The sequence below is a fragment of the Hyla sarda genome, chromosome 11 (assembly GCF_029499605.1).
Source record: "Hyla sarda isolate aHylSar1 chromosome 11, aHylSar1.hap1, whole genome shotgun sequence".
In the NCBI taxonomy this organism is placed as follows: domain Eukaryota; kingdom Metazoa; phylum Chordata; class Amphibia; order Anura; family Hylidae; genus Hyla; species Hyla sarda.
The window spans coordinates 64,470,178-64,494,907 of NC_079199.1; the positions used below are offsets into that span (position 1 = coordinate 64,470,178).

The 24,730-nt window shown below is 42.3% G+C and overlaps 1 protein-coding gene across 4 annotated transcripts in view; it reads right to left on the reverse strand.

The window, feature by feature from the left end:
- Window positions 1-24,730, reverse strand: part of SLC39A9 (solute carrier family 39 member 9) — a 255,502-nt gene that overhangs the window by 194,371 nt on the left and 36,401 nt on the right. For 2 of the 4 annotated variants that reach the window (XM_056545277.1, XM_056545279.1), the window contains exon 2: window positions 12,205-12,327. The exons of the other annotated variants lie outside the window; for them this stretch is intronic. In XM_056545277.1, coding sequence (XP_056401252.1) covers window positions 12,205-12,300 — 96 coding nt within the window. In that variant the 5' untranslated portion in view covers window positions 12,301-12,327. The remainder of the gene's footprint in view (window positions 1-12,204; window positions 12,328-24,730) is intronic. 4 annotated transcript variants of the gene reach the window in all.

The following is a 24,730-nucleotide window of genomic DNA, read 5'->3' on the forward strand; positions in this document are numbered from 1 at the left end:
TATGTGAATTAAAAAATATATATTTTGAATATCCATTTTCCTTACAAGCAGAGAGCTTCAAAATTTTCAAATTTTTCATAAAATTTGGGGATTTTTCACCAAGAAAGGATGCAAGTTACCACTATGTTAAAGTAGAATATGTCACGAAAAAAACAGTCTCAGAATGATAACTAAAAGCATTCCAGAGTTATTAATGTTTAAAGTGACAGTGGTCAGATGTTCAAAAAATGGCCGGGTCCTTCGGTGTAAAATGGCTGGGTCCTTAAGAGGTTAAAGGTCTCAGATCCTATCTCTTTGTACAAGTTTAAGCAATTTAGAGTAAAATGCTTTAGATTATATCCACAAGATTGCTTTACAAAAAGCATAGTCTTTCATGTACTATGCAGGTAGGAAAATATATTGGCTACTCCTGGCTCCCTGCCCAGTGAAAAACAAAAGTACTGTGTAATGTTAATTTGGTCTAAAGCAATTTAAGCCACCTAAAAGCCTTCCATCCTATACTGGTACCACTTTTTTCAAACTACCCTGCCCTTAATAACAAAATAAGAACTCATAAGAACAAACCTACGTAAACAAAAACTTTACAGAGCAGGATTACATTGAAACTAACTAAAATTGTGGCATTCACCAACAAAAATCTTAACATGGGTCATTCTTATACTAATCTACAGGGGGGGGGGGGGGGGGGAATGGTGGTAGCAGTGCCAATATTTCCTGATTTGCTGGCATATGAATGCCCAATAAGCAAAACTGCTACTTTCTCCAAGCACTAACATTCATACATTTATGTACAATCTTAGGTTTGGGAATAACCTCAAATATAAATAAACTGTACTGCCCTCTATTGCTGATGGTAAAAAACTAGTTTTTCCTTCCTGATCAGTAAATTATACCAATGCAGAAAAAAACAAGCACACTACCAGCTTAAAGGGGTATTCCAGGCCAAAGCTTTCTTTTATATATCAACTGGCTCCGGAAAGTTAAACAGATTAGTAAATTACTTCTATTAAAAAAATCTTAATCCTTCCAATAGTTATTAGCTTCTGAAGTTTTCTGTCTAACTGCTCAATGATGATGTCACGTCCCGGGAGCTGTGCATGATGGGAGAATATCCCCCATAGGAACTGCACAGATCCCGGGATGCGAGTCATCAGAGAACAGTTAGACAGAAAACAACAACAACTCAACTTCAGAAGCTAATAACTATTGGAAGGATTAAGATTGTTTAATAGAAGTAATCTACTAATCTGTTTAACTTTCCGGAGCCAGTTGATATATATAAAAAAAAAGGTTTTGCCTGGAATACCCTTTTAATCCTCTTTGGAGAAGAGATATGGACTAGGACTTTGGACTACTTTGAACTACTAAAAACACGACTAGATGGGGATTTCAGTTTATTTGGCAACAATAATACCTAAGTATGTAAAATCTAAAGTATGACCCTCTTAATGACCTAAGCAAATATGAAAGGTCTACTATCCAATTTTTCAATAGCAACATAATAAGCCTGAAATGCTTTCCAGAGAAATTACAGTGAAACATTTTTTGATTAGAAAAATATTTTCTATGGTGGGCAATTATGATGCAGAAAGGTGTCATAGGTGCAACTGAACAGGATTTAGGGGATATTTACAAAATTAAATAAACATGGCAATTGCTTATTTTACCAACCTTCTTACAGTGGTTGTTCAAGTGTTTAAGGGTATTTTCACAAGTACATAATCTGTTTTGATGCTGGATAGCACAAAATAAAATCTGCAGCAGATTACGTACACTTAAGCATACCCAAAAAGGGGTATTCCAATCACACAAATGGTTTAAATTTTGTCTCAAATCTCGGGGGATCCACGCTATAAGATGCTTATCCTCTATCCTGTGGGATAAGTTTTAAATTAGTGGACTAACCACTAAAGTCCTATTTCTAGGGGTTATACAGCCACTATAACTGCATCAGAGTGGTCTTGAAACTGGTTGACTGTTTCTAACAACAGCCAGCTCAGCAGAAAGTACAGCTCTATAATATAATACAGGGACTAGTACAGGATCTAAAGCATTTATAGAGTCAAATATGGCAGCTGTTGACCCCTAACCATTTTTAAGAAGCAAATCACTATAGTGCCACAAGTCCAAACATGCTCTCCAAGCTCCACCTTTGTTTACCCAGTGCTGAGCCTAGAAAAGTGTCACAACAAGGAATAATAGGAGTCACATTGCTGGGGGCAGCAGCTTACAGACTCTCTTACCTCATGCTCCTGGAGCTCCATGCTAGCGGTAACGTCATCACTATGAGACCGAGGGCAAAGCCAGCAGCCATGTTACTTATAAGTGTGAAGTCACGGATCACTGAAGTAAACTGGAAGCCAATCGGTTGTAATTCCCGGGGATGTCCAGACTGTGTGATCTCTTAGCTCAGGTATAAGCACCTCCTCTCAAGACTCTTATACCGGAATTACAATGCTGCATGTGAATCAATGCAAATTATGGGCACCAAGTGTCTTCTCAGGAGAAAAAATCGCTCCACTGCTGGGGAAGGGAAGTTGTGCTATATCTATGTGTTTAGCGGTGTAGTAGTGCAGTGGTTTTCAAATTGTGGACCTCCAGTCTTTTTGATGTTATGGCGTCCCACAATGCTTGGGCCAGACTTGCAGGAGTCAGTTTGTGCACAAGCTACACCCACATATATTTTGCACATATTTTCCCATTGGCAAAATTCAGATAGCACAATTTTCGCCTGATAACTTTCAGTTGCAGAAATTTTGGTGTATCCATAATATCAAATGTTATTGTGGTATTCCCATCTTAGACAACAGTAACAGTAACAGGCTGTTCTTTCCTGTTTTCGTAACTACCATACCAGTCAGCTAGAATTACACAGGGATGTGGAAATCCTATAGCCCGACGCCCGGGACAAGTAGTTTTGGGTGCCGGGCAGGTGAATTGTTTATAGATTTAGCCCTGTATCGGGCTAGCAGGGAGAGACAGACTTCCCCCTTATTTTTCTTTAATGCTGGTGTGAGGCGCAGGAGCCAATGGAAGTCTCCACCTCACACCGGCCTCAGAGTGTATGGAGGGGGCGGCGGCCTCCAGCTGACTGCAGAGCCCCCTTATCTCCCCTCCCGGAGGATGGAGGACACAGCTCAGAAGACACAGCAGGGTGAGAGAAAGGACGTAGACAGCTCCGTGCACAGCTCCATCCCCCGCACACAGCTCCATCCCTCCCCCTGATCTGTCTCCACAGGACCTAATGCACCACGGGGAGGTTGCTTGTTTGCACGGGGAAAACACAGAGCAGGGGGGGGGGGGGGGAGGGGGAGGACGGAAATCTCACCTCACACCGGCCGGGACTACAGCTCTGATGTCCACTCGTGGCCGAATCAGGTGAGGAGGCCGAGAATACAGGTGGCGGCAGGAAGGGTGGTTGTATATGTATGGTGTGAGTGTATGTATGATGGGGGGGGGCAGCGGCAGGTGTATGTATGATGTGTGCATATGTATGGTGTATATCAGTGTTTCCCAACCAGGGTGCCTCCAGCTGTTGCAAAACTACAACTCCCAGCATGCCCTGGGCATGCTGGGAGTTGTAGTTTTGCAACAGCTGGAGGCACCCTGGTTGGGAAATACTGGTGGATATGTATGGTGTGAGTGTATGTGTGTATGATGTCTATGTGTATGTAATGTATGTATAATGTCTAAGTGTGATGTGTGTGTATGTGATGTATGATGTGGGGGGCAGCGGTGGGTGTATGTATGACGTGTGCATATGTATGGTGTGAGTGTATGTGTGTATGTAATGTATGATGTGGGGGGGGCAGTGGCGGGGGTGTGTATGTATGATATGGGGGCAGTGGCTGGTGCATGTATGATATGTGTATGCATGAATGTTTTGTATAGGAGCGGACTGTCACGTCGGGCATTAGGGCAGTTGTGCCATCTAATTTTATTTATTTTTAGTGGCACCCGCACTGAATTGCCCCACCAGAATCCCACCCCCTTCATACTCACCCGACGACCAAGAGCCCCACGGATGCACACAAACACGCCCAAACCAAAACTACAACTCCCAGCATGTTGGACCATAACCTAAACTGTAGAACTATAAAGGGCAACATGCTGGGAGTTGTAGTTTTGGTTCGGGTCAGCTGCAGAGCCATAGGCTGCATCAGGGCATGCTGGGTGTTGTAGTTACTAACTGTAATTCCCAGTATTCCTTGACACAGCCTATGGCTCTGCAGCTGACACAAACCAAAACTACAACTCCCAGCATGTCCCACAATAACCTTAACTGTACTATACAGTGCAACATGCTGCAACACCCACAGAACCATAGACTGTATCAGAGCATGCTGGGAGTTGTAGTTATCTAGTAACTAAATGCAACTTTCAGCATTTTCTGACACAAAATGCAGCACATAAACTGGAGAAGCAGAACCCCCCCCCCCCCCCCAGTAACACATAAGTCCCTATTGAGACTGAAAAATAGTTATTAAAATATTTTAAAAAGTGCGTATACATGTGAATAAGCCCCTTTCCTAATAAAAGTTTCCAATTTTCTTTAAATAAAAATAATGTACAAAAATAAACATAAGTGGTATCGCTGCATGTGGAAATGTCCAGACTATTAAAATATAATGTTAATTAAACCGTACGGTGAACGGTGTAAATGTAAATAATAGTCCACAATTGCTAATTTTTGGTCACTTCATATGAGAAATTTTTTATAAAGTGATCAAAAAGTTACATCTAGACTTTTCTGGGCTTACCTCGGGTGTAAGAGGATCTACAGCTCTCCCGCCTCTAATAGCCTGACATGCTGTGATCACCTATTAAACTATTAGATCAGCGCTGTCAGCAGTGTCTAAAGGGATTTTATATCCCTGGTGGTCTAGTGGGGGGGGGGGGGGGGGATCAGACTATTTTGGTTGAAATTATTTCATCAACCGGGACAAGTAGATTTTCTTGAGGGACAAGTAGATTGTGTTCCGCTTTAGTCCCTTGGACAAGTAGTTTTTTTTTTTTTAAATGTCCACACCCCTGATTATATATATATATATATATATATATATATATATATATATATATATATATATATATATATATACACACACATATATATATACACACATATATACACATATACATATACATATATATATATACATACATACATACACACACACACACACACACACACACACACACACACACACACACACACACCCTGTCATGGCCGTAAATGTTGGCACCCCTGGCATTTAGAAGTATTTCTCACAGAAAAGGATTGCATTAACATGTTTTGCTATACACATTTATTCCCTTTGTCTGTATTGGAACTAAACCAAAAATGGGAAGGAAAAAAAGCAAAATTGGACGTAATGTCACACCAAACTGCAAAAATGGGCTGGACAAAATGATTGGCACCCTTTCAAAATTGTGGATGAATAAGATTGTTTCAAGCATGTGATGCTCCTTTAAACTCACCTGGGGCAAGTAACAGGTATGGGCAATATATATATTAAAAAAATAAAAATAAAAATAAAAAATAAAAACACACAGCTGAAAGCTATGGTAGGAGACCCAGGAGGACCCCACTGCTGACAAACATAAAAAAGCAAGACTACATTTTGCCAGATTGTGGACAGATGAGACCAAGATAGAGCTTTTTGGTAAAGCGCATCATCCTACTTTTTACCTAAAACGGAATGAGTCCTAAAAAGAAAACAACACAGTACCTACAGCAAAATATGGTGGAGGTTCAATGATGTTTTGCTTCCTCTGGCACTGGGTGCCTTGAATGTGGGCAAGGCATCATGAAATCTGAGGATTACCAACGGATTTTGGGTCGCACTGTACAGCCCAGTGTCAGAAACCTGGGTTTGCGACCAAGATCTTGGGTCTTCTAGCAGGACAATGACCTGAGTCATGAGTTCTGAAGTAGCCAGATCTAAATCCCATTGAACACCTGTGGAGAGATCTTAAAATTGCTGTTGGGAAAAGGTGCCCTACCAATAAGAGAGACCTGGAGCAGTTCGCAAAGTAAGAGTGGTCCAACATTCCGGCTGAGAGGTGTAAGAAGCTTATTGATGGTTATATGAAGTGACTGATTTCAGATATTATTTCCAAAGGGTGTGCAACCCAATATTAAGTTGTGGGTGCCAACATTATGTCCAATTTGCATTTTTTTTCTCCCATTTTTGGTTTAGTTCCAATACACACGTCTATAGTAAAACTGTAATTTTTTCTGTGAGAAATACTTAATTGTCTTGAAAAATATCAGAGGTGACAACATTTACGGCCATGACTGTATATATAAAGAGAAGACAGTCACACTCACCCATGATTTCTTGCAGAGTTTCTTTTTTAAGGTGCATTCAGGACGAGCAGGAGAAACAAGTGCATCGGCCGGAAGAAGAGTCAATCCAGACTTGAAACTAGTTGCTCCCGCACCTGTAGCTGCATCCATCCAGCTCCCCCGCTCGAAGACTTGTTTCTCCTGCTTGTTCTGTTTCTCCTGCTCTTCAAGAAATCACGCGTGAGTGCAACTGTCTCCATAATATTATATATATATTATATTTATATATTATATATATATTATATTTATATATTATATATATATTATATTTATATATTATATATATATTATATTTATATATTATATATATATTATATATATATATTATATTTATATATTATATATATATTATATTTATATATATATTATATATATATTATATTTATATATATATTATATTTATATATTATATATATATTATATTTATATATTATATATATATATTATATATATATTATATTTATATATATTATATATATATTATATTTATATATTATATATATATTATATTTATATATTATATATATATTATATTTATATATTATATATATATTATATTTATATATTATATATATATTATATTTATATATTATATATATATTATATTTATATATATATATATATATATATATATATATATATATATATATATATATATATATATATATATATATATATATATATATATATATATATATATATATATATATATACATATATATATACACACACACATACACACACAGTGACCCCTCAACTTATGATGGCCTCGACATATGATCATTTCAACATATGATGGCCTCTCAGAGCCCATCGTATGTTGAAGGCAGCATCGACATATGATGCTGCTGTGTGTCGGGGCCATCGTACAAACAGCTATGTGACAGCGCTGACAACTTCAGCAACTGAATGATAGTTGTTTAACCCCTTAAGGACCCAGCCATTTTACACCTCAGGACCCGGCCATTTTTTGCACATCTGACCACTGTCACTTTAAACATTAATAACTCTGGAATGCTTTTAGTTATCATTCGGATTCCGAGATAGTTTTTTCGAGACATATTCTACTTTAACACAGTGGTAACATTTTTTGGTAACTTGCATCCTTTCTTGGTGAAAAATCCCCAAATTTGATGAAAAATTTGAAAATTTTGCATTTTTCTAACTTTGAAGCTCTCTGCTTGTAAGGAAAATGGATATTCCAAATAATTATTTTTTTTATTCACATATACAATATGTCCACTTTATGTTTGCATCATAAAATTGATGAGTTTTTACTTTTGGAAGACACCGGAGGGCTTCAAAGTTCAGCAGCAATTTTCCAATTTTTCACAAAATTTCCAAACTCAATTTTTCATGGACCAGTTCAGGTTTGAAGTGGATTTGAAGGGTCTTCATATTAGAAATACCCCACAAATGACCCCATTATAAAAACTGCACCCCCCAAAGTATTCAAAATGACATTCAGTCCGCGTTTTAACCCTTTAGGTGTTTCACAGGAATAACAGCAAAGTGAAGGAGAAAACTCAATCTCCACTTTTTACACTCGCATGTTCTTGTAGACCCGATTTTTGAATTTTTACAAGGGGAAAAAGGAGAAAATGTATACTTATATTTGTAGCCCAAATTCTCTCGAGTAAGCACATACCTCATATGTCTATGTAAATTGTTCGGCGGGCGCAGTAGAGGGCTCAGAAGCGAAGGAGCGACAAGGGGATTTTGGAGAGTACGTTTTTTTGAAATGGTTTTTGTGGGGCATGTTGCATTTAGGAAGCCCCTATGGTGCCAGAACAGCAAAAATCCCCCACATGGCATACCATTTTGGAAACTAGACCCCTTGAGGTATGTAACAAGGAATAAAGTGAGCCTTAATACATCACAGGAGTTTCACGACTTTTGTATATGTAAAAAAATAAAAAATAAATTTCACTAAAATGTGTTTCCCCCCAAATTTCACATTTTTGCAAGGGTTAATAGCAGAAAATACCCCCCAAACATTGTAACCCCATCTCTTCTGAGTATGAAGGTACCCCATAAGTTGACCTGAGGTGTACTATGGGTGAACTACAATGCTCAGAAGAGAAGGAGTCATATTTGGCTTTTTGAGAGCAAATTTTGCTCGGGGGCATGTCGCATTTAGGAAGCCCCTATGGTGCCAGGACAGCAAAAAAAAAAAAAAAAACACATGGCATACCATTTTGGAAACTAGACCCCTTGTGGAACGTAACAAGAAATAAAGTGAGCCTTAATACCCCACAGGGATTTCACGACTTTTGCATACGTAAAAAAAAAAAAAAAAAAAATCACTAAAAGGTGTGTTTCCCCCCCAAATTTCACATTTTTGCAAGGGTTAATAGCAGAAAATACCCCCCAAAATTTGTAACCACATCTCTTCTGAGTATGGAGGTACCCCATAAGTGGACCTGAAGTGCACTACGGGCGAACTACAATGCTCAGAAGAGAAGGAGTCATATTTGGCTTTTTGAGAGCAAATTTTGCTCGATGGGGAAAGTCGCATTTAGGAAGCCCATATGGTGCCAGGACAGCAAAATAACCCCCACATGGCATACCATTTTGGAAACCAGACCCCTTGAGGAATGTAAGAAGGCGTAAAGTGAGCATTTACCCCCCCACTGGTGTCTGTCATATCTTTGGAACAGTGGGCTGTACAACATTTTTAATTTGCACAGCCCACTCTTCCAAAGATCTGCCAGACACCAGTGGGGTGTAAATTCTCACTGCACCCCTCATTACATTCCGTGAGGGGTGTAGTTTCCGAAATGGGGTCACATGTGGGGTTTTGTTTTTTTTGCGTTTGTCAAAACCGCTGTAACAATCAGCCACCCCTGTGAAAATCACCTCAAATGTACATGGTGCACTCTCCCTTCTGGGCCTTGTTGTGCGCCCCCAGAGCACTTTGCGCCCACATATGGGGTATCTCCGTACTCGGGAGAAATTGTGTTACAAATTTTGGGGGGCTTTTTTCCCCTTTACCTCTTGTCAAAATGAAAAGTATAGGGCAACACCAGCATGTTAGTGTAAAAAGTTTATTTTTTTACACTAACATGCTGGTGTAGACCCCCAACTTCACCTTTTCATAAGAGGTAAAAGGAGAAAAAGCCCCCCAAAATTTGTTAGTCAATTTCTCCCGAGTACGGCGATACCCCATATGTGACCCTAAACTGTTGCCTTGAAATACGACAGGGCTCCAAAGTGAGAGCGCCATGTGCATTTGAGGCCTGATTTAGGGATTTGCATAGGGGTGGACATAGGGGTATTCTACGCCAGTGATTCCCAAACAGGGTGCCTCCAGCTGTTGGTAAACTCCCAGCATGCCTGGACAGTCAACGGCTGTCCGGCAATACTGGGAGTTGTTGTTTTGCAACAGCTGGAGGCTCCATTTTGGAAACCGTGGCGTACCAGGCGTTTTTCATTTTTATTGGGGAGGGAGGGGGGCTGTGTAGGGGTATGTGTATATGTAGTGTTTTTTACTTTTTATTTTATTTTGTGTTAGTGTAGTGTAGTGTTTTTAGGGTACAGTCACACGGGCGGGGGATTACAGTGAGTTTGAGCTGCCGCGCAAAATTTGCTGCATTGCAAACTTGCAGCCCGATACTCACTGTAAGCCCCCTGCCCATGTGAATGTACCCTGTACATTCACAGGGGGGGGACCTCCAGCTGTTGCAAAACTACTACTCCCAGCATGCCTGAGAATGTTTGGGAGTTGTGGTTTTGCAACAGCTGGAGGCACACGGGTTGGGAAACACTGAGTTAGGAAACAATGTTTCCCAACCAGTGTGCCTCCAGCTGTTGCAAAACCACAACTCCCAAACATTCTCAGGCATGTTGGGAGTAGTAGTTCGGCAACATCTTTAGAGCCAGATGTTGCCGAACTACAACTCCCAGCATGCTTGGAGTTGTAGTTTTGCAACATCTGGAGGACTACAGTTTGCAGACCACTAATACAGTGGTTCCCAATCTGTGCCCTTCCAGATGTTGCAAAACTACAACCCCCAGTATGCCAAAACTGTCCAGGCATGCTGGGAGTTGTAGTTCTGCAACATCTGAAGGGCCAGATGTTACAGAACTACAACTCCCAGCATGCCTGGACAGTAAGGGCATGCTGAGGATGTGTAGTTTTGCAACATCTGGAAGGGCACAGTGGTCCCAAAACTGCGGACCTCCAGATGTTGCAAAACTGCAACTCCCAGCATGCCCAGACGCCAAGGGCTGTCTGGGCATGCTGGGAGTTGTAGTTTACAGGGTCCTATTACAGCAATGCATGTCGCTTTACGGCGACGTGCATTGCTGTAAAGGGCCCGACCGCGGCTGAAGATATACTCACCAGTCGCCGCCGCCGCCATCTTCTTTGCCGGGATCCGGGTCTTCGGGGACGAGGTAAGTACCGGGGCCGGTCCCCAGCACTCCCCCGTCCCCTGCCGCGTCCTCCGGTCTTCCTCCCGTCCTCTCAGGGCAGGACGGGAGGAAGTAACCGCCCCCCCTCCTGTGATTGGTCGGTTAACTAACCGACAGATCGCAGGGGATAGGAGGAGGTGGCAGGCTTGCCACCTCGCTCCTATACGTTAGCATGGTCCTGGCTGTCTGTGACAGCCGGGATCATGCGAAATTACCGGGCGGTATCGCCGCAGATCGCAAGGGCGATACATGGCCCCCCTCGGCGTTTGCCCTGAATGCCTGCTGAAGCATTTCGTACGGGGACGTCCTGGGTCCTTAAGGCCCAGGGTGCGGGGACGTCCCCGAACGTCCTGGGTCCTTAAGAGGTTAATGTCCCCGTGTGCCCCGTTCTGCCTCCTGTTACTCACATGCTGTCCTGCTAACTCACGCAGGCTTCCACTGTGGGCTCTGTGTAAGCCCCGCCCCCCAGTGCAGCCATAGCCAATAGCCTGCAGCATCTTACTGCAGCCATCTAATGAGCTGCTGGCTGCCCTCCCCTTCCTTTCCTATAGAGCTGTAGTCGGCAGGATCGTAATGGAGGACATTCTGTCCCCCCTGAAGGTATTTAAAGAACTGTACAGTACTGTATGCAATGTCACACATCACATACAATACATATACTCACTATACACCCCATACATCAATGTTTCCCTATCAGTGTGCCTCCAGCTGTTGCAAAACTAGAACTCCCAGCATGCCCAGACAGTCAATGGCTGTACATGCATGCTGGGAGTTGTAGTTGTGCAACAGCTGGAGGCACCCTGGTTTGTTAAACACTCCCCATACACTCCACATACAATGGTCATCCCAGAACCAATTAGCAGTTTCCCATAGAGATATGTATTCAACATACAATGGTTCCGAGGCCCCAGGACCAATTACCATTTTTACATAGACATATGTACTCGACATATGATGGTTTCAACATATGATGGTTCTCCTGGAACCAATTAATATCATATGTTGAGGGACCACTGTATGTGTATGTATGTATATTATATATATTTGGCTTATACTGCTGCTCATTTACAGTTAGCACCCACGTATCATGTCAGGACTGCTGTGTCTACGCTGCTTTATATGCAAAAGTGGCTGCTTATATAGGCAGTGCCTGGTTCCATATACTTATCTGCACATTGGAAAGTTCCAGAAACAGTAAGAGCCCGCTGTGCTGTTTCTATTATCCCAGCAACCTCTGGCAATCCCATCTAGACAGAATGGGAGCCGGTGATGCCCTGTTTGTAGGTGGGAATCTGCATCTATCAGCCATCCCCGGCATATTCTGTTGATATAGTGGCCACTGGAATGTGAATGCTGTTTTTTGTAGCTTTTGTAGTAATGCATTTTTTTTACCAATAATGTACACAGAAAGAAAATGGAAACTGAACTGTACACAATACCTCTGAAAAGTTAACTGCTAGCGGTATTATTCCAGACACATAGCAGCCCACAAGCATAGCCAGTGACAACAGGCTGATAGAGGTGAAATCATCCATGATTGCTATACGGAATAAGGCTCCAGTCTGTAATATAAGATGCAGAAGTAGTGTCAAAAATATAATAAAAGAAACAATTCTCTAATGCAGTACACAATAGACAAACAATACACCATTAATAACACGAGCCCATCTGATTTGTTAGAACAGATTATTATACAGTTTACTAAACAGGAGCCAATGCAGTAACTAGACATGAGCGAACTTCCAGTAAATTTGATTCGTCACAAACTTCTCCGCTCGGCAGTTGATGACTTTTCCTGCGTAAATTAGTTCAGCCTTCAGGTGCTCCGGTGGGCTGGAAAAGGTTGATACAGTCCTAGGAAATAGTCTCCTAGGACTTTTCCAGCCCACCGGAGCACTGGAAAGCTGAACTAATTTATGCAGGAAAAGTCATCAACTGCCGAGCAGAGAAGTTCGTGACGAATCAAAATGACTAAGTTCGCTCATCTCTAGCAGTAACCTATCACAACTGAACTTTTATATATAGATAAATAGACAGACACATACACACACATATACACAGTTGCTATAAAAAAAGTGTACACACCCTTTTAAAAGCCAGGTTCTTGTGATGTTAAAGAATGAGAAAAAGATAAATCATGCCACAACCTTTTCCACCTTTAATGTGACCTATAATGTGAACAATTGAATTGCAAAAAAAACTGAAATCTTTATAGTGAAAACAAAAAACACCACACTATAGCCTGGTTGCTAAGGGTGGACATCCTTAATCCAATTTTATTACAGCAATCATTCTTTTTGAATAGGTGTCTATTAGCATAGCAAATCTTAACATGGCAATATTTGCCCACCCTTCCTTGCTAAAGTGCTCCAAATGTGTCAAATTGCGAGGACATCTCCTGTGCAAAGCCCTTATCAAACTCCCTCATAGATGTTCAATCGGATTAAGGGCTGGGCTTGACCATTTAAGAAAAACATGATGATGATGATTATACAAAACTCTGTAAAGTGGTTAACACAAAAAGTGGACAGTGCAATGTTACAAATGGATCTGGATAGGCTGGTGGTTTGGGCTGGGAAAAGACAGATGAGGTTTAACACTAATAAATGTAAGGTTATGCAAATGGAAAGAAAAATCCACGCCGGGATTATGTATTAAATGGGAGAACACTTGGGATGACTGACGTGGAAAAGGAGTTTGGAGTCTTAGGGTGCATGCACACCACGTTTTCACTATACGGGTGCCGGATCCGGTGGTGGGAGGGGAAAACCGTGCGCTCCTGTACCACAGCCGCACCGACGCCCTAATCCATTGACTTTAATGAGCCGACCGGAGTCACTGTTTTACTCAGGTCGGCTAATTTTTGACCCTTATCTGATTTTCTGACCGGACCTCAAAATGTAGTATTCTACGTTTTGAGGTCCGGTCAGAAAACTGGATACGGGTCAAAAAGTCATTAAAGTCAATGGATTAGGGAGTCTGTCCAGTTGGGGTACAGGAGCACACGGTTTTCCCCTCGCCCAGCCGGTTCCGGCACCCGTAGAGTGAAAACGTGGTGTGCCTGCAACCTCGGGGTTTTGAGGAATCCTTTTTTCATCAAAAACCCGATACGGGAACTGTATTGCTAAAATGTGGTGTGCATGCGCCCCTATTTAACAGTAAATTTTGCTGTAGCGGCCAGTGTCTGAAAGCTACTGCCAACGTAAATAAAATCATGGGGTGCATCAAATTAAACCCTCTCCAGCTCCTCTATATCTTTCTTGTACACTGGTGCCCAGTATTGTACACCGTATTCCAGGTGCAGTCTAACTAGTGATTTGCACAGTGGTAGAATTATTTTCCCTTGACAAGGAAATAATTTTACCACTGTGCAATCACTAGTAAGACCGAACATGAAATACTTTGTACAATACTGGGCACCAGTGTACAAGAAAGATATAAAGGAGCTGGAGAGGGTTTTTAAGAAGGGCAACCAGAGTAATAAGGGGAACGGGAGGACTACAGTACCCAGAAAGATTATCAGAATTAGGGTTATTTAGTTTAGAAAAAAAAAGAAGGTTTAGGGTTGACCTACTAACTATGTATAAAATATAAATCAGAGGCAGTACAAAGATCTCTCCCACGACCTATTTATACCCAGAACTGTATCTATAACAAGGGGCATCCTCAACGTTTAGTAGAAAGAAGGTTTCTACACCAGCACAGACAGGAGTTATTTACTGTAAGAGCGCGAGACTGGAATTCTCTTCCAGGGGAGGTGGTCATGGTGAACTCAGTAAGAGTTCAAAAGGGGCCTGGATGCATTTTTGGAGGGTAATAATATTACAGGTTATGGATACAAAATTTATAGGGACATAATGCTGATCCAGGAATTAATTTTGATTGCCATATTTGGAGTAGAGAATACATTTTTACCTTCTTCTAGATCAACTCAGCAGGGACTCATTAGGGATATAGGTTAAACTTGATAGACTGGTATTTTTTCACCCTTATAAACTATATAACTATAAATAATCTTCTGGTGAAGCCATGCTTTTGTGGATTTGGACATATGCTTTCCGTCATTAGTCATACCGAAAGGTGAACTTCCCCTTAGGCTCCTTTCACACTGAGTATTCATCCATTATTAAACATACGTTTTCTGTGTAATAACGGATGAAATAATGGGTGCTAACGGCTGAATAAGGTCTATCAAAATAACAGGCATGACCCATTATAACATCCCCCATGTACGGCCCTTTTAACCCTTCTGCCTACAGACTCCCACAGCTGGGACTACTAATACTCCCATCATGGAAAAGACTTGCTTCCATGATGGGAGTAGTAATTCCCCGGCTGCGGGAGTCTGCTAGTGGCTGGAGAGGCTACATTAGTGTTTGTACTACTACCCCCATCATGGAACAGACTCTGTTCCATGATGCAGGTTGTAGTACAGTTGCTAAGGGATTGATCGCATCGGGTCTCACTTCTGAGATCCAATGCAATTAAACGGTATTAAACAGGGGAGCAGGCGGCTCCACTCCCCGGCGATGTACGATTTATTTTACTTTTTTTTAAGGAAACCCCCGAATGGCCGGTACTGAGGAGCCATTCAGGGCTCCCAGCGGGGTTTTCAAATAGAAGCGCTGCGGTGGAGAAAGATCTATAGAATCGCTGGGGGGTTATATTTCTGGCCCCCGCTGTGCTATATAAGTCTTGCCCCCCCCCCCCCACAGCGCATGTATATAGGTATTGCCCCCCGCAGCGCATATAGATATTGTCCCCCGCAGAGCTATCATAAACCCCCAGCAGCGCTATGAAAGAAAAGTATTCTATTAGCAGCGCATCTGGCCGGGAAGCCGTTCAGCCCGATGTTTTGCTGAAAGAATACTTGTCTTTCATAGCGATGCGGCGGCATATGTACATAGAAGCACTGTGGGGGCCAGATAATGCTATGTGTCTGGCCCCCACAGAGCTTCTATAATCATATGCTACCGCCATGTTATGAATGACAAGTATCCTTTCAGCAGCGCATGGCGCCGTCCGGCTTCCTGGCAAGATACGCTGCTGTTATAATACTTTTCATTCGTAGTGCTGCAGAGGCATATGATTATAGAAAAGCTGTGAGGGCCAGACATATAGAGTTATCTGGCCCCAACAGTGCTTCTATGTACATATGCCGCCGCAGCACTATGAAAGACAAGTACTCTTTCAGCAGCTAATAGAATACTTTTACTTTTCATTCATAGTGCTGCCAGGGGTTTATGATAGCACCGCGGGGGGACAATATCTATATGCGCTGTGTGGGACATTATATATATATATATATATATATATATATATATATATATATATATATGCAAATTGGACAAAATGTCACCCCAAACTCCAAAAATGGGCTGGACAAAATTATTGGCACCCTTAACTTAATATTTGGTTGCACACCCTTTGGAAAAAATAACTGAAATCAGTCACTTCCTATACCCATTAATAAGCTTCTTACACCTCTCAGCCGGAACGTTGGACCACTCTTCCTTTGCAAACTGCTCCAGGTCTCTTATTGGAAGGATGCCTTTTCCCAACAGCAATTTTAAGATCTCTCCACAGGAGTTCAATGGGATTTAGATCTGGACTCATTGCTGGCCACTTCAGAACTCTCCAGTGCCTTGTTGCCATCCATTTCTGGGTGCTTTTTGACATATGTTTGGGGTCATTGTCTTGCTGGAAGACCCAAGATCTCGGACGCAAACCCATCTTTCTGAAACTGATCTTTACAGTGCAACCCAAAATCCGTTGGTAATCCTCAGATTTCATGATGCCTTGCACACATTCAAGGCACCCAGTGTCAGAGGAAGCAAGACAATCCCAAATCATCATTGAAGCTCCACCATATTTCACTGTAGGTACTGTGCTCTTTTCTTTATAGGCCCCGTCCGTTTTCGGTAAACAGTAGAACGATGTGCTTTACAAGACGCTTTTCCAGAAGGATTTATGATTACTCAAGTTCATTTTGGCAAAATGTAGTATTTCTTTTTTTTTTGTCTGTGTCAGCAGTGGGGTCCTTCTGGGTCTCCTGCCATAGCGCTTCATTTCAGTTAAATGTCAACGGATAGTTTGCGCTGACACTGATGCTCCCTGAGTCTGCAGGACAGCTTGAATATCTTTGGAACTTGTTTGGAGTTGCTTATACACCATCTGGACTATCCTGCGTTTACATCTTTCATCAATTTTTATTTTCTGTCCATGCTCAGGGTGATTAGCTACAGTGCCATGGGTAGCAAACTTTTTGATAATGTTGCGCACTGTGGATAAAGGCAAATCTAGATCTCTGAAGTTGGACTTGTAACCTTGAGATTGTTGATATTTTTCCACAATTTTGGTTCTCAAGTCCTCAGACAGTTCTCTTCTCCTCTTTCTGTTGTCCATGCTCAGTGTGGATCACACAGAAACACAATGCAAAGACTAAGTTGACTTTTCTCCTTTTTATCTGCTTTCAGGTGTGATTTTTATATTGCCCACACCTGTTACTTGCCCCAGGTGAGTTTAATAATCAAACCATGAAGCTGTATTGTTGCTCAGAAATATACAAGTACATATCTGTTCACTATAACCATGGACAAAGGCCAAAAAGGGCAGAACTATAATAACGCCCCAGGTGAGCTTTAAGGAGCATCACATGCTTGAAACAATCTTATTTATCCACAATTTTGAAAGGGTGCCAATAATTTTGTCCAGCCCATTTTTGGAGTTTGGTGTGACATTATGTCCAATTAGCTTTTTTCCTACCTTTTTTGGTTTAGTTCCAATACACACAAAGGGAATAAACATGTGTATAGCAAGGTTACTGCAATCCTTTTCTGTGAAAAATACTTAATTTTCTAGAAAAATTTCAGGGGTGCCAACATTTACAGCCATGACTGTATCTTTCCCCACCGCAGTGCTTCTATTCGAAAACCCGACAGGGAGCCCTGAATGGCTACTCAGTACCGGCCATTCAGGGCTCCCGGTGGGGAATTTAAAAATGAAAGTAAAATGCATTGCACATCGTAGGGGAGTGGAGCACGCCGCCCGCTCCCTTGTTTAATAACTTCTAATCGCATCGGGTCTCAGAAATGGGACCCGATGCGATCAATCCCTCAGCACCTGTAATACAACCACCATCATGGAACAGAGTCTTTTCCATGATGGGGGTTGTAGTACAAACACTAATGTAGCCTCCCCAGCCACCGACAGACTTCAACAGCAGGGGAATTACTACTCCCATCATGGAAACAATTCTGTTTCATGATGGGAGTAGTAGCAGTCCCTTAGCACTGCAGGAGTCTGTTGATATTACTTCTAGGCATGCTCAGAAGAGGTGACAACAGACATTATAAACCAGGTGTAAACAGATGACAGACTTCAATGTTAAAAATAACGGCCGTTAATTTACCTGTTTCTTTTGACAGAAGAAAAATTAGTGCATGTGTCGTTTTCGTCTGTTATTCATGACAGGCTATAATGGGTCATGAAAAATTCCCATAGACTTTACCTTGTTGGGGACGGAGGTCGTATGGACACACCGACGAGTCTTATCACGCCCTCCACATTTCCAACCACTGCAGCTCGCCGGGTGGTGATCAGAACGGGATGGCTGCTGAAATCAGCAAGCATCCTGTGCCAATGCCCAGGGGGGTCCGATAGCTGGTGAATTCACACTTGCGATTTGCGCCAATTCCGGGTCATACAGGTCTCAGCCAACCAGGAAAATAAGGGGTATCGGGGGTGTCCGGTCTCCCTGAAGGGATAGGCGTCAGATGGCAGGGGTTCCACCCCTCCTATCCCTGCTTTGGTCGTCCAGAAGAGACGACCAATACCAGATCGGGGGGGGGTTAAAGTTTGGTTCCCCCGCTCTGCCCTCCCACTGTTGTCCGGGCAGAGCAGGGGAACCGTGGGTGACCGGCGCCGAAAGTCACCCACCCATCGGCGGCGGCAGCGGGAGAGGATGACAGGCGGCTCCCTGGTGCGGCGATGACGTGCAGACTACGGAAGCCGGTGAGTTGTCTAGCAACATCTGGAGAGCTACAGTTTGAGACCACTATAAAGTTTTTTTGCTATTCTGGCACCATAGGGGCTTCCTAAATGCGACATTCAAAAACCATTTCAGAAAAACTCTCTCCAAAATCCCATTGTCTCTACTTCCCTTCTGAGCCCTCTAGTGCACCCACAAAGCACTTTACATACACATGAGATATTTCCTTACTCGAAAGAAATTGGGTAACAAATTTTAAGGTGATTTCCCTCCTTTTACCCCTTGCAAAAATTCAAAAATTGGGTTTACAAGAACATACGAGTAAAAAATGATTTCTCCTTCACTTTGCTGCTATTCCTGTGAAACACCTAAAGGGTTAACAAACTTTCTGATTGTCACTTTGAGGGGTGCAGTTTTTATAATGGGGTCATTTATGGGGAAATTCTAATATGAAGGCCCTTCAAATGCACTTCAAAACTGAACTGGTCCCTGAAAAATTCTGATTTTGAAAACATTTGAAAATTGCTGCTGAACTTTGAAGCCCTCTGATGTCTTCCTAAAGTAAAAACATGTCAACTTTATGATGCAAATATAAAGTAGACATATTGTATATGTGAATCAATATATAATTTTTTTGGAATGTCCATTTTCCTTACAAGCAGAGAGCTTCAAAGTTAGAAAAATGCATAATTTTACATTTTTTCCTCAAGTTTTGGAATTTTTTCACCAAGAAATGATTCAAGTATCGATGAAAATTTACCACTAACAAAGAAGAATAGGTCATGAAAAAACAAACAATCTCTGAATCAAAGTTATAAGTAAAAGCGTCCCAGAGTTATTAATGCATAAAGTGATAGAGATCAGATTTGAAAAAAATGTTCCCGTTCTTAGGGCCATAATGGGCTCCATCCCCAAGGGGTTAATGGGATATTGTAACGGCCGTTTAACATGGCTTTTCTAACGGACATTTATAATGCATCTTTTGACGGAACAACTTTATAGTGTGAAAGCAGTCTTAGCTGAAGGTTTTGTTCCAAAATTGCCTGGTCAGTAAAATTGTTCATAATGCCCTTCACCCTGACTAAGGGCCTGGTTCCAGCAAAAGAAAACCAGACTCAATGCTGCCACCACGCTTCACTGTTTGTATGGTGTTCTTTGGGTGATGTGCAGTGTTTTTTGTGCCCCAAATATACCTTTTGGAATTATGGACAAAAATGTCAACCTAGGTTTCACCAGGCCATTACAAATTTTCCCACATGTTGGGAGTTGTAGTTCTGAAACAGCTAAAGGTACACTGGTTGAGAAACACTAAGTTAGGGTCTGTTAGTGCATGCTGGAAGTTGTAGTTTTGCAACAGCTGGAGGTACATCGGTTGAGAAACAACTACTTAGAGTGTCACCCAAGTCAGTGTTGCCCCATAAATGGGTCACCAGCTGTTGCAAAACTACAACTCCCAGAATGCACTACGCTGCATTATCAGATTATCGGCAAGGTAATTGCCAATGCCGATAACATCCAAAATTGTGAATATCGGCCAAACCGTTAATCGGGCGATCCCTACTTTACGGGACCCTAAAGAAGCTCCTGTCCTCTACATAGATAGTGATTTACATCTTCCAGGAGCTCTTATCTTTATTAGTTATCTACTTTTTTTTTAATCCTCACTTTTTCCTATTTTTCTGGAATGGGGATGTTATGTACAACACTTCATTTTACAGCATGTCCATGAAAAGGGCTCTCCTTATAATAAATCCAGCGGCTAGCAGCGGCCCTTGCCCCGATCACAGAAATATACACCACCTATAGAGGAAGTAAATTTCTGCAACTTTACATGTTGCAAGTCAGCCCTTGTGTGAGGAGTATGTGTCCCTCTGCAAACACCCTCAATGAGAGGACCTCTGCAACTGTCAGTCTCTCTATACAAAATCCTAATTTAGGCCTCAAATATGCATGGAGCTCTCTTAATCATGAGCACTGTCGTATTTGAAAGCAACAGTTTAGGGTCACATATATGGTATTACCGCACTCTGGAGTAATTGTGTTCCAAATTTTAGGAGGACTTTTGTTCCCTTTTCCCCTTATGAAAAGGAAAACTTTGGGGGCTACACCAGCATGCATACATTATTATTATTTTTTTTCTTACACTAACCTGGTGGTGTTGCTCCATACTTCTCCTTTTACTTCTTGTGAAAATGATAAAGACCCTCAAAATTTGTAATGCAATTTAACCCATATGTGGACATAAAAAGTGCTCTGTGGGAGCAAAACATGGCTCAGGAGTGAGAGAGCACCATGTACTTTTAAGGTCTAAATTGGCGATTTGCATTAGAATGGCTAATAGTTGCAGAGGTTTTCACATAAACTTTAAAAAAAAAAAAAAAAAAACACATATGCTCTATGAGTGCTCGGCAGGGCTCAAAAGTGAATGCCCACCAATGGGCTTTTGGAGAGTGTATTTGGCTGGCATAGATGTTGGGGACTATGCTGAATTTATAAAGCCCCCATGGTGCCAGAACAGTGGAAACCCCCTATATGTGACCCCATTTTGGAAACTATACCTCTAAAGAAACTTAAAGGTGTGCAGTGAGCATTTAGACCCCACAAGTGTGGGAACAGTGACCTGTGAAAATGAAAAATTTTATTTTTCATATTCACAGCCCACTGTTCCAAAAATCTGTCAAATGTCTGTGGGGGGTCTAAATGCTCACTGAACATTCTTTAACCCCTTAAGGACACAGCATTTTTCCACTTTAGTTTTTTCCTCCTTACCTTTTAAAAATCATGACCCTTACAATTTTGCACCTAAAAATTCATAAGATGGCTAAATTTTTGCGCCACCAATTCTACTTTGTAATGACATCAGTCATGTTACCCAAAAATTTATGGCAAAATGGAAAAAAAATTGTGTGACAAAATGGAAGAAAAAAAAGCCATTTTGTAAATTTTGGGGACTTCCGTTTCTACGCAATAAGTTTTTCCGCAAAAATGACACCTTATCTTTATTCTGTACGTCCATACAATTAAAATGATACCCTACTTATATAGGTTTGATTTCGTATTGCTTCTGGAAAAAAAATCATAACTGAATGCAGGAAAATGTATACGTTTAAAATTGTCCTCTTCTGACCCCTATAACTTATTTTTCCACTTATGGGGCGGAATGAGGGCTAATTTTTGCGCCGTAATCTGAAAATTTTTTATCGGTACCATTTTTATTTTGATCAGACTTTTTGACCACTTTTTATTCATTTTTTTATGATCTAACATAACAAAGTGACCAAAAATACACTATTTTGGACTTTGGATTTTTTTGCACACACACACCATTGACCGTGTGGTTTAATCAACTACCGTATTTATCGGCGTATAACACGCACTTTTTAGGCTAAAATTTTTTGCCAAAAGTCTATGTGCGTGTTATACACCGATACACCCCCAGGAAAGGCAGGGGGAGAGAGGCCGTCGCTGCCCGCTTCTCTCCCCCTGCCTTTCCTGGGGTCTAGAGCGCTGCTGCCGGCCCTTCTCTCCCCCTGGCTATCAGCCAGGGGGAGAGAAAGGGCAGAAGCACCCATTGCCGGCGCGGCTGCCCCATTGCCTGCCCCCATCCCCGGTGGCATAATTATCTGGGTCGGGTCCGCGCTGCTGCAGGCCTCCAGTGTGTGTCCCCGGCGTCATTGCTATGCGCTGCACGGCGCATGACCTCGCCGTGCCGTGCATAGCAACGACGCAGGGGACGCGTGCCGGAGGCATAGCAACGACGCAGGGGACGCGTGCCGGAGGCCTGCAGCAGCGCGGACCCGACCCAGGTAATTATGCCACCGGGGATGGGGGGAGGCAACGGGGCAGCGGCGCCGACAATGGGTGCCGCTGCCCCTTCTCTCCCCCTGGCTGTCGGCGCCGCTTCTCTCCCCCTGGCTATCGGCGCCGGCAATGGGGGAGAGAAGGGCCGTCAGCAGGACTCTAGACCCCAGGAAAGGCAGGGGGAGGGAAGCGGGCAGCGACGGCCTCTCTCCCCCTGCCTTTCCTGGGGGTGTATCGGGGTATACACGCGCACACACGCACCCTCATTTTACCATGGATATTTGGGTAAAAAACTTTTTTTACCCAAATATCCTTGGTAAAATGAGGGTGCGTGGTATACCCCGATAAATACGGTATATATTTTTATAGTCCGGACATTTACGCATGCGGCATTATCCCATGGAGGAGATTTATCATTAGGTGTCTATTGTAGACACAGATCTACCCCTTTACACTGCTTGTCTATTGTACACTCTTGCTCAGAATTTACTAAGGCTGTACACGCCTTTGATAAATCTTGTGCAAACATAGAAACACCCCCTCTCGCTCTACCGTACACTCCTTCTCTACCTCACAGGAACAGCGGACATAGGGATTTTGTTCTATTGCTTTGAGGTCGGATTCCAGTGAGGTTTTTTGTCAATCATAAAAAACGCCAGAAAAACTGGCCCAGCTTTTTCCTGCGTTTTGTCAGTTTTTCTTGCGTTTTTTTCTTGCATTTTTGCTGGTGTGTGTAAACAATAAAATGTACTAATCTTTTTTTTTTTCGAAATTTAGATGAGAATGCGGAGGACTATGTCAGATTTTGTGGATTGCGACAATGAAGTGTTTTTTTTTTTTTAATTTCAATAAAAGGGTTAACGAGGGCTGTAAGGGGGGGAGGGGGAGTGTTTTGTGAAATAAAATTTTTTTTCTGTGTGTTGTGTTTTTTTTTATAATTGAATTTTCAGGCTTAGTAGTGGAAGGAGTCTTGTAGACATAATCTTTTACTAGGCCGGGGCTTAGAGTTAGCCCCCAAAACAGATAGCGCTAACCCCCAATTATTACCCACCGCCACAGGGGTTCCAGGAAGAGCTGGTACCAACAGGCCTGGAGCACCAAAAATAGCGCTCCTGGGCCTAGGCGGTAACAGGCTGGCGTTATTTAGGCTGGGGAGGGCCAATAACAATGGTCCTCGCTCACCCTGGTAACGTCAGGCTGTTGCTGCTTGGTTGGCATCTGGCTGATACTGAAAAAATTAAGGAACCACACACTTTTTTTTATTTATAAAGAAAAAAAAAATGCATAGGGTTCCCCCTATTTTCAGTATCCGCCAGATACCAACCAAGCAGCAACAGCCTGACGTTACCAGGGTGGGTGAGGACCATTGTTACTGGCCCTCCCCAGCCTAAATAACGCCAGCCTGTTACTGCCTAGGCTCAGGAGCGCCATTTTTGACGCTCCGGGCCTGTTGGTAACGGCTCTTCCCGACACCCCTGTGCGGTGGGTACCGGGGTAATAATTGGGGGTAAGCGCTGGCTGATTTTGGGGCCAACGCTAAGCCCTGGCTTAGTAATGGATTCCGTCTATAAGACAGCTTCCACTACTAACCCTGAAAATTCAATTATAAAAAAACAAGACACATTAAAAAATAAAAATTAAAAAAAATTAAAAAATATAAAAAAAATACTCCCCCCACAGTCCTCATTAACCATTTCATTGAAAAAATAAATAAATAAAAACACGCTGGTCATCGTCACAGTCCACCGAATCTGATGTAGTCCTCCGCATTCATGTATCTGAAATGAGAAGAAAAGAAAAAACAACAAATATGGGTTCGTACATTTTTTTGCTCTCCCCTGGGAAGAGCGCACATAATACAGCTGGAGTCTTCCTGTTTGGGAACACACTGCTAGAAAGGCTCTGTTCCCATTATGCAAAATGCATAATGTGAACAGAAATCTGTCCCTCTGCCCTTGGACTACTACTCCTATCATCTGTCCCATGATGGGAGTAGTTGTAGTACCGCAGCGCTGTTGAGGGATGGCACTTTCACATCCCCAACTGCGGGACTTTTAGGACTACTACTCCCATCATGGACAGACTCTGCCCATGATGGGAGTTATAGTCCAGGGGCTGAGGTGCAGATCGCATCGGGTCATTCTGCAGAGACCAGCGTCTACACTGCGCTGCCA